Raw genomic sequence first — 12,160 nt, forward strand, 5'->3', positions numbered from 1 at the left:
ATCATGTTCAAGAAAATCAACATCAGGTACAACGGGAACTATAAGCATGGTCTTAAGAACAACCTAAATTGTATGTTCATCGTATTTTTCACCATACTGAATAGAACTGAATCTTACACAGCCAAACCTGCAGTTTATTCTGAAGGACGATTGCCCCATTATCTACATCTTTAAACTACTCTACAACACAAAACCTGAGTTGGATCTAATGAAAAAGTGCATAGTCGACTGAATTTTACATTCCACTTAGGAATAAGTAAAGCTCCCTCTTAGGAATTCAACTGCCTGTCATCACTTTACTCCACTCTCTTCCTGACAATCCATGCTCTCATATCCTTCAGGGAAACATTTCTAACCAGTATGTTTGTATGTCATCTATCCTCCCAAATAAAGCCGTAGTCTTTTCAAGAAATTATGCAGCTATAGCTTTATTAAGCTATACACAAACTAGTGGAGACGAGATTACATTTACCAAAGGTTTATTACTTTAGATACAATAGGGCATAAGTCGTCACTTATTTTTGTATAATTCACTCAGATTCGTTCCACGCTCGCTGCTGACATTCTTATGTTTTTATTCTCCTCCCAGAGGTCCTTTTCTTTCTTGCTGACCAACGTCCTAGCTAGCCCGCAGCGAAGTATCTGTCTACAGTTCGTCTGTCACGTATCCTGCCCTACTCAGGTATCTCACGTTCTGATAACAGCAACATCATTTCGAAAGAAACTCCTCTATATTTCAACGATTTTTTACTGGATCCACAACTTATCTTTATTTGATATAGATATGGTCTCATCAGACACGATAACTTACCTCGTCTGCTTCTTTGTTCTTTCCCATATTAACCAACACTTCACCCAAACCATCCTGCAATCTGTACAAGGATGATATGCTTCTTCCAACAATCGGTTCATCTCGATCTACAATTCTTTCCCACCTGGAAAATCCTCAATAGATTCTTCAAAAATTATAGCTCACCAAAGTAGCTAATTTCTTAGTTGTCACATTTGATAAGATGGAAATCTATAGTACACCTTCTCATAAGCCCAGGGACTAACATCAATACGTTCACGTCCCACAATATAGCGATGTCTTAAGCAGACATGCAGCAATTAGCCTTAATACCATAGTTTTCTTCGGTAATGACTTAGTGTACCATTCATCTATGCTCTTGTGGCGGTTATATTTATGAACGCATTACAAATGAAATTATTTTTCTAATTTTAGATCGCTAAGTAGAAGGATCTCCCTCGTTTGTATGTGTGTAGTATGCTCATTGCTCCTTGTTCAAATTTTAGAACAAAATTTTTCTTAAGAAAACCCGGCCGTTATTCAAGATGTTTCCTGAGACAATCGTTCGAAATGTGTTCCCCAATATACTCGCACAAACACACACATACACCCCCCCCCCCACACACACACACAGACGCACAGACTCACAAACACACACACGTAATACACACCTTTATCTCAGTTTGGATGCCCAAGGCGCAGCACTGTGAGTAATTGAAATCTACAATTTCCTCGGGTTGCATTCGCTATATAATTGCCGAAGTAGATGTATTGTAACCGAAAGTATGAGATTAGAGATCAATACTCAATTTGTTGACCAATACTCTGGAGTTTATTAACTGTCCTCATATCTGAACAATTATATAATCTGTTGAGAAAGGGAGATCTCTTAGCAAAGGGGCCAACATGTAGAAAGGAAAAAAAGGGATCTGCTAATTTGTTATATATAGATAGCAGAAAATTAAGTGAGATATAAGAAAGAAAGAAGAATTTTGCTATCGAACGGATAGATTACAGAACGCTTTACGACAAAGCCTCACAGAGCTGGCTCTAGGATATTTTGAAGATGCCTGATATCAATAAAAAGACAAGCAACTTTTGGAAAATGCATTTCAGTGACTTTAACAATTAAAACACTCACAGAAAGACTTGAATCGTATCAGAAAATACAAAACTGACCGGATTTTACTTTTAATCAGGATAAGGTAACGTTTCCTCTTTGAAATACTGCCGCCTATGCCATCACTTGTTTCTTCTCTATTACTGACAATCAGCTCTCCCATATCCTTCAGCGTTACATTTTTAACCGGTATGTTTCTATGTCATCTTCCTAAATAAAGCCCTAATCTTTGCAAGAAACTATGAAAGTATCTTACATTCTGATAACATCCTCCTGACGGCAAGGAATCTCTTCCATATTTAAACAAATTATTACTGAGTCCACAAATTATCTGTGGCTATATTTGATATAAATATGGTCTCACCTAACCCCGCCCAGATTACTGACCTTCTTTCCTATATCAGCCAACACTTCCCCAAACCATCGAGTGGTCTGTAAAAGGATGATATGCTTCTTACAGCAATCGGTTCATCTCGACCGTCAATTCTTCCCACCTGGAAAGCTCTCGATATATTCTTCAAAATTTATAGCACATCAATGTTGGAGATAAAACCAAATTAGCTAACTTTTATATGTCACACGTGATAAGATTCAATTCAATATTACACTTTCCATAAACCCAGGGACTCACACCAATATATCAATGCCCAAAAATATAGCAACGTCTTAAGCAATCTTGCAGCAATTGCCCTTAATACCATATAATTATTTTTCTGAACAACTATTATCTATTAAATTTATGTAGTCTACGTATGCATACATTACAAATGAATTTATACGTATGCTTACATTAGAACTGAATTTGGTTTTCAAATTAATGCTCGTCAAGTAGAGGGTTTTCCATTCATTTGTATGTGTGTAGTATGATGGTTGTCCTTGTTCAAACTTTAGAAAGTAATACGAATTTTTATCAGAAAAACAGCTCGTTGTTCAAAATGTTTCCTAAGACAATCATGCGAAATGTGTTTCCCAACATACTCGCATATACACACAAACACGTACACACACAAACACGTACGCACACACGTGCGCACACACACGCGTGCATACAAACATGACACACACACACGCACACACATACACTCGAAGACAGAAATATATATACACTCACACATTTATCTTAGTTTGGCCTCCTAACGGCGTAGCACATCGGGTAAGTGGAATCTACAATATTCCCGGGTGACGTTCATTTTATATTTGCTGAAAAAATGGGTTGTAACAAAAGATGGCGAGTCAGTAATTTTAGACCAATACTCAATTTGTTGACAATTACCCTGGAGTTTATTAACTGGCCTCACAACAGCGCAATTATATAATGGAAAAGGGAGATCTATTGTGAGAGGGACAGAAAAGATGTAGAAAGAAACCAAAGTCATCTGGTGATTTGTTATATATAGTAGAAAATTATAATGAGATATGAGAAAGAAAGTAGAATTTCGCTGTCGGACGGATAATTACAGGAAGCTTTACGACAAAGCCTCAAACATCTGGCCTAGGAGTGTTTCAGGACGCTCGAAATCCATGAGAAAACTTAAACAATTAAAATACTCATAGAAAGTCTTTTCATATACACGTGCTGTGATTTACACAAGTGTATATATATATAGGTACATGCATACATACATACATACATATATATGTGTGTTTATGTGTGTGTGTGTGTGTATAAAGCTCTGGTGCCGAGCCAATCACCATAACAATAACATAGCAATTTATTTGACATTATTTTGGGATCATCTGATTCCGCCCTGGTCACCGACCTAGTTGGACAATACATACTCCACCAGCTTCAAATACATTTCCCTAAACTCAAGGGGTCTCTCTACAGAGATGACGCCTTGCTAGTGCAAATAAATCCTCTTTAGAACGAGCTAGAAAAGATCTACACACATTCTTCTCTAGCCTAAACCTGTCTATTACGTTTGAAAATTATCACAAAACTACTAACGTTTTAGACGTAACTCTACACTTAGAAACCTCCCTATACTCATCTTATCACAAACCTAACCAATACCTTACATACCTAAACATTCACTCCAATCATCAGAAATCCACCTTTGATAACATAGTAAAGGGTATATCGATCCATATATCTGACCTCTCTTCCATTGAGGAAATGTTTTATATAACCACGCATAATATTACAGCCAAGCGCTCGCGGCCAGTGGCCTCTCCCAACAAATGAAATACATCCCTAATACCAGGCTGAAACAACATATATCTGAAATCATATCGCAACGTCACACCAACCATCAGAATCACAACAGATCACATATACACTTTGATAGAACCCCGGAGGAACTCGCATTAAGACAACCCAGATCCCGAACGCACACATATAACACTAGGCCAAAAGCAAAAACAGCCAAAACGGCTAACAACAACAGGCGAAGCTACCCCCTCTATTCTCCAAAAATATAGAGAGCACTACCCCTATACCCCCCCCCAAACAAAAATGGCGGACGATCTCTGCTATGGTATACACCCCACTTCTCACTTAATGTTAAGAACTTAGTTAAATTCTTCTTTAATATACTGGACTCCAACTTTCATCGTCAACATAAATATAACTCTATATTTGATAGATCCACCCTGAAGCTATCTTATTCCACCCCACCCAACATCCAATCTATCATAGCAGCATCTAATAAACGAAAACTCTCTCTACAATCAAAATTCACACTATAGCAATTCTAAATACATGAGCGCCCAAACTGTACACGGCTCCATCATTGAACTCTATACGTTAGACCACAACCATAACCCAACCCATCCTACTAACGCTACTCGGTATACTACTACAACTTCCACCACCCTTGCAGATAGAATAATTAACAACAATAGCAATAATAACATTAATAATACTAATAACTTAGACATTTCTACCCCTTTCTTTAACCTTAACTCTGACAGCATTACCTCCTCCATTCCTGAAAATAACCCCCAAAATACATCCACTTGTAACTGCCGTCCTGGGTCCATCTTCCCTCTACAAACCCATTATAGAAGATCTAATGTAATTTATAAATGCGCCGTCCTCAACACATTACACAATTCTACAGCCATATATATAGAGACAACCATAAATTTTAAACAGCGATATGCCGCTCATCTCAGTTCTTTTAGATACGAGAAACAGTAAATCCGCAACACTGGTCAGTCACATACATCATCTCAAAAATAGAAATATTCCCTACATTATGTCATGGTCCATAATACATTCAGGACTTCCATACCAAGGTCAACGTTTAGCCTGTAGGCTATGCCTTAAAGAGGCATTCCACTTATTAAAACACAACTCCTCAACACTACTAACCAAATGTAATGAGACCCTAAGCACATGCAACCACCGTTGTTTTATTCCTTCAAAATTTACCACAAATCTAAATGCAACCTAAATAACCACAACGTATACATCCACAACACCCTGCAGGTAATCTCCAACAACGCATTTAAAATGTTCATCCCCCATCTTACTTTAAGGATCATAATCATTTAGTAATACGTATATGAACATACAGGTGGATACATGAGGGTGTGTATAAATGTGTGTACAGGTATTTTTTGTATGTATGTATTTGTCTGATTCTATTGTTTAACATACCATTTCCACTTTTGCAAAAATTTTAACTGACGGCATTTATTCAGAACCTGTCACTCGTGTTCATGCTATTCTACAAGGGCATCTTTCAGGTTGTCTATGACCACCAATTTCAGCTATCTCTGTTGAATTGTTGTGCTATTGCAGCGGATGCTCACTACTATAAGTTACTGACCGTAAATAACGAGACGTGAAAAGAAGGGTGGGTAAATAGTCGAGGCGATAAAATTTTTAAATCAGTAAACTCCGCTTTCGTCACTAGCGTCTACATATCTTAATTGCAATCCAAACTACTCTCTTTCCTCACAAAATGCTTTGGACCGTTACATTTGCAGACGCTATTTCAATTAACAACCGTGTAAGTATTTTCTATTCAGATTATATTCTCACAAAGAATATCCAATATTCCTCGGAAAATTTAGTTGCCCTGAGCTTAGAAGAGAAAAGTTTTTCAAACGACAATGGTGAAAGAACTGCAGCTGTATTGGCAAAGACACGTAACACGGAATTTTGGTTTTGCTTAGAAAATGGAAAACTTAGAAACTAATAATAAAGAACCAGTGTCAGCTGTCCCTTTTAAGGAATCAGTTATACTCGCAAGTACATCTGAAGAAAATAGGGGCCACGTACCAACTGAAAATACTGAAGACGAAGAATCGGGAAATTTTACTGACGTGGATAATGAAGCACCGTCAAGGGATATAGACACAGCCATGAAATTTTCTATCAGAAAAAGTACCTATCCATATTCTTTCAGTTAAAACCAGGTATATGTCAAAACAAAGATGCACCTAACTCCTACCCAGAATCCCGACGCCATTATTAGTGAAAACCAGGTGCAACTATCATTATTTTAAAAAATTAAGTTTTTATACCATTGAATATATTGCTGAGCAGCAGCTGATAAAGTGGATCTTGTGCAACCCATGAAAGGATGCAATTTATTGCTTTTACTGTACTTTGATGTTAAATCAATGAGACAGGTTTCCCAACAAGTATGGTTTTAACGATCGATAAACAGAGCTAAATAGAACATAAAAACATGAATAAAGTCAAGACCACAGAGATTCTGCGTTGAATATAATCTTTAATGTGGAGATTCTCAAATCAACAAGTGCTTGAAAAACAAATGCAGGAAAGCAAGAAATATTGACCGAAGGATTGCGCAGTGTTGTATCTGTGACAATATTTCTAGCTGAGAGAGGTCTTGAATTTAAAACTCGGGAAAAGATCATAGAATCTAAGAAAAACAAGAACGTTCTTGTTTTTAGGAATGTTAGACCTTATTTCAGCTTGATCCATTCGCTTTGGGCCACTTGAAATCATGTGGCAATCCCAGAAGTGATTATCAATCATATCATGTACCAGTTAAGAAGAAATTGGTGCGCTGATGGCGAAATCTGTTAAGAATAATGGCGAAGCAGAATTAAATCTATCAAGTACTTCCCAGTTTCTGTAATTCTATACCAGACCGAGCGAATTCATGTTGATCAGCTAACAGTTATTGTGCGTTATGTTTGTGAGTAGCCGATAGAAAGGTTTTTTAACTTTCTTGCAGGCTGTTTCTCGGAAAGTGCAAGTACTGGCTACAGCTCTGTTAGAATTTCTGAGAAAGGAACTACCAATGTTGAAGATTGCGAATAATCCTATGACAATACCAATAATATCTTCTATCACTCTACAAGAACGTGATTCAGACTTAAAGAAGAGAACCTGACTACAGTTTTCATTCCCCGTACTGCTAATTCACTGAATACTGCTGGAAAGGTGGTTGTGTCTCACTACGTTGAAGCTGCTAACTATTCTGACTTCATACTACGAGGGGTGTATGAAAAGTTTTGAGCCTCAAAAGAAAACAAAACATGGTACAAGACTTCTGATGATTTATTTTTCAACATAGTCCCACTCGATGGCTGGACACTTTCTCCAGCAGTGTTGAAGCGCCATTATCCCGGCGTAGAAGAACTCCTTTGTTTGAAACTCCAAGAAACCTCCTACAGCGTCTATGATATCATTGTCACTGGCAAAATGGCGACCAGCTAGGCCTTTTTTCTTTTTGGAAATAGATGAAAGTCAGAGGGAGCTAAGTCTGGCGAATAAGGCGGATGGGGAACAAGTTCGTATCCACAATCACGAATTGTTGCCATAGCAACTACTGAGGTGTGGGCTGGAGCATTGTCGTGATGAAAAAGGACTCCCCTGGGGAGCATTCCCGGCCTTTTTTCTTTGATTACTTCTCGGAGGTGTTTCACTAGCTGAGAATAATACAGCCCTGTCACGGTGTGGTCCTTTTCACTGCTTTGATTGTTCTTTGGATTCAGACTGGTAGTGGTGGACCCAACTTTCGTCCATTGTAATGAAACAAGCAACAAAATTCTCTTCATCAGCTTCAGTTCCAGATTGCTCGTGGACAAAGTGCAGCTGGTGCGCTTCTGTTCAGGAGTCAAAAGGCGAAGGACCCACCTTGCAGAAACCTTTGAGAACTCAAGTTCTTTTGTCACAATGTTGTCTGCGCTTTCAGTTGAGATGCCCAGTCTCGGCTATCTGACGACATGACATTCGGCGATCTTGCATTATTATACCAAGAGCAAGGTGAAGGTTGTCCTTAGTGGTTGCAGTTGGAGGTCTCCTTGGTCTTGGAACATCTTCCACACTCTCCCTGTCACGCTTCAATTCATTTACCCAGCGTTTGACTGATGTAAATGAAGGAGCATTGTCTGTTAAGGTTCTCACCATATCTTCATGGATTTCTGATGGAGTCATGCCTTTCAAATGAAGGTACTTTATGCCAGCACGATACTCTGTTTTCTCCATTTTCCTTGTAAATTCGAAGCTTTTTTATTCAAAATCTGCAACACAAAAAATTAAAATATAAGAATCATGAAAATGAACAAGAATACTCCGAAAAGACCGTACTTACCAGAAAAAGTTGTTTCAACTACATAGCAGCCCCGTTTCTAGGTTAGGCTCAAAACATTTCATACACCCCTCGTATGTCTATACTGCTTTCCTTATCTGCGTAGACACACAGATGGCAAGATTTAATGAAATCTTTGGAAGGAAATAAAAGAAAACTAACAGTTAATTTCTTGTCAGAAAATCGTTGGTCAGTAAGAGCGGGTGCTACTGAAGTACTTGTTGATGGATATAACTACATTCAGAATCTACTGAGAAATATTGAAGATGATTTGGAACAAATACCTGATGGAATATATGAAGCTCGGACATTGGCAGACAAAATGAATTGTCTTGAAAATGATCTGATAGCGAAGATTTGAAATATAATTCATGTACGGTTAAATAATAAAAATAGAACTTTTAAAAGAGTTGAAGGAGATTTGGCTAACGTGATGGACCTAACTGATTTTTTGGGAACCTTTTTGAAATCAGTTCGGAATAAGTATGGAGGGTGTTCGCTGGATTCCTATAACACATGGAAACACAGACCATATAGTAACAATAGGTAGGCCAAGAAAGAGAAACAAGCATTATGTAGATCCTGTATCAGCCTCAGTGGGTGTTGTTCTTTCTGCAAGAGAACATTTCAGATCTTAGATATTCAATGTCATCTGATCTCAGTTATTTGTTGCTTTTTTCGAAAACTCAAAAAACTCAGAGCAGCCTATCAGCAGGTGTGTGACAAAATCAAAGTTATATTGAATCTATGTAGTTTACTTGATACAGAAATAAGATCTGAATCTGTAAAACTCATCAACACTTTCCCCCTGAGATTGTAGTAATGTGTTCATGGAAGACTTACCGACACTTCCAAAAATCGCTGTAGCTCTTATATTATGTTTGAGCTTGATGGTCTCTAATTGTTCATGAAAGAGGTCATTCATTAAATTGTGACTGAAAGTTAAGTACCTCAGAATCAGAGTGGCCCATGAAATATTAAGTACTCTGTGTCTTTTGTTTTGGGGTGCAGATAGCATTGTCCAAAAGACGATACAGTTTGAAGACAACCACAAAAGATTTTTCGCATAGAAAATGGAAATAAAGAGATGTTATAGGTATTGTAGGAATATACAGTGATTTGTCATGGATTTTATTTTTGTGTGCGACGGAGCCCATCTACCTTGAAGAACACTGAGGCTACAAGGTATAAATGAGATAGGGAGGTTGGCAGACAGGCAACAAACAAACATATGTAGATAGATAACTAGACAGACAGAAGATAAATATCAGCCAGATATGCAGGCAATCAAGCAGACAGGCACGTAGGCTGACAAACTGAAAGACAGTCAAGATAGATAGACAGATAGATAGATAGAAATTGATAGAAAAGTATATTTATACATATTTCGTATGTGTATTTCGTGTGCAACATTCTTGATGTGGATACGTGTGTTGAAAGAAATACAATTAAACCTTGGGAGAGGCATTATGCCGGTAATAAACACACGCACTGGTTCAGTCCTTTATTCATTTATATAGTTTTTTGTTAAATTATTTCATTGCACTCTTGCAATCTCTTCAGTAACTTGTCTCTCCACTTCCATTTATTTTGAATGTATGATTTGGCGTTGTTTTGAAACTGTTCGGTATGAGCATGAGTGTGTGCAAACTCGTATGTGTGCACGCTCATATGTGTGCACGCACTTATGTGTTCGTGCTTATATGTAAGTATGTGCGTCCATGTGTGTAATTGTAAAAACAGAAACACGACATACATAGGTGAAACGGCAAGAAGTTTGGCTGAGCGTGTAAATGAACATTGGAGGGACTATAATAATCAAAAACAAACCTCGGTGCTCTACCAGCATGCCAAAGACCAACATGGTGGTGTACTGGACCGAATTAGCATAGAAATCTTGTCTAGACACCCTGGTGACGCATCGTTGCGACAAATACAGGAGTCGGTCCTCATAACTGAAACGCGACCAGTTTTGAACACCAAATACACGTACATGAGAGCCTTACAATTGCCCATGGTTGCATGTGTTGTTCACACATATGATGCGGAATATGAACGTAAATACTTACATATAAGCACGAACACATAAGTGCGTGCACACATATGACCATGCACACATATGAGCTTGCACACACTTACATGCTCATACCGAAGGAAGAAAGAAGTCCAAAGTCTCTATCTGATCTGATATAAACGAAATTGTTACAAACACACATATGGACGCACATACTTACATATAAGCACGAACACATAAGTGCGTGCACACATATGAGCGTGCACACATACGAGCTTGCACACACTCACATGCTCATACCAAACAGTTTCGAAACAACGCCAAAACAACGCCAGATCATACATTCAAAATAAATGGAAGTGGAGAGACAAGTTACTGAAGAGATTGCAAGAGTGCAATGAAATAATTTAACAAAAAACTATATAAATTAATAAAGGACTGAACAAGTGCGTGTGTTTATTACCGGCATAATGCCTCTCCCAAGGTTTAATTGTATATTTATACATACATATATATATATATATATATATATATATATATATATATATATATATATATATATATATATATATATATATACACATATACATACATACATACATACATACAGAAAGACAGACATACAGACAGAGACTGATAAATAGATAGATAGATAGATAGATAGATACAATTGTATTTTATTCTCTCAGTACGGTTCGAATGTAAGCACAATCGATGTTGTTGCTGACAGTGACTTGGTTCGCCGAGCCGTTCTAGAATCCAAAGGGAACAAACAGAAAGACAAACAAAGAATTTTATACATGCACATACTGTGTGTGTGTGTGTGTGTGTGTGTGTGTGTGTGTGTGTTTCAGGGTGATATAGCTTCAGTCTTTATTTGATATCATCACTCAGTAAAGCTATAATTAAGCTCTTCGTATTGATTGATCGAGAATCAGCGTTTTTTTAATTTTAATTATGACGGGGGACATCTTTGTCCTTCGAAGAATCTGAAGCATGAATGAAATAATATTGGAGTGTCTGATATTTTGTATTTTCTTCTTTTACAGATTAATCGACACCTGAAAACATGGAGCAAAAATGTCAAGCTTTGCTAACTTTTGTGTTGATACTGTACATGAGATTATTGTGGGAGACCCATGCTGTTTCAGACCTTTGCAATGCATGTAAATGTCAATTTGGTAATGTAGATTGTCGTTATCTCAGTCTCACTACTGTTCCACCAAATATTCCCCATGATGTTCAATTCTTGTAAGTATTAGAAAAAATTTATATATCTTTCACATTAAATATATTAAACTCTTATTGGTTATGTTCTCAACAAACATCTTATGGAGTAAATCTCACAGGTTTAAACACCATGTTATGTTGTAGTAAAACAAGTCGATATGTTACTTGCTGTGAAGTCAAGTAAGCTGTTTCTCAATACATACTGACTTATATGGAATCTATAATTCACAAGTTTAAGCGGTTGCACCAAGACACGAAGGTTCGGGTTGTCTTGAAAAGAAGATTGTTTCATGAAATTCCGACTGACAAGGCGATGTACCTACTCCCACACTATTTTTAGTATTCTTTGCTATTCTGCTTACGCATGCATTCCACGACTGCGATAAGGACGCCGTCTGGCAGGTCAGGAATACTCGGAGAGTCTTCAACTTTCCAAATTTTTGACTTGTCACTTCGAGCTACGTATGCGTGTGGATGTGTGTGTGTGT

At 37.6% G+C, this 12,160-nt stretch overlaps 1 protein-coding gene across 1 annotated transcript in view; it reads left to right on the plus strand.

Moving 5' to 3' along the window:
• LOC128251221 (uncharacterized) overlaps positions 1-12,160 on the plus strand; it is a 157,610-nt gene that overhangs the window by 35,296 nt on the left and 110,154 nt on the right. Inside the window, exon 2 of the mRNA XM_089345195.1 lies at positions 11,492-11,693. Coding sequence (XP_089201321.1) covers positions 11,512-11,693 — 182 coding nt within the window. The 5' untranslated portion in view covers positions 11,492-11,511. The remainder of the gene's footprint in view (positions 1-11,491; positions 11,694-12,160) is intronic.

The sequence above is a fragment of the Octopus bimaculoides genome, chromosome 29, assembly GCF_046866305.1.
Source record: "Octopus bimaculoides isolate indiv1 chromosome 29, ASM4686630v1, whole genome shotgun sequence".
Taxonomy (NCBI): domain Eukaryota; kingdom Metazoa; phylum Mollusca; class Cephalopoda; order Octopoda; family Octopodidae; genus Octopus; species Octopus bimaculoides.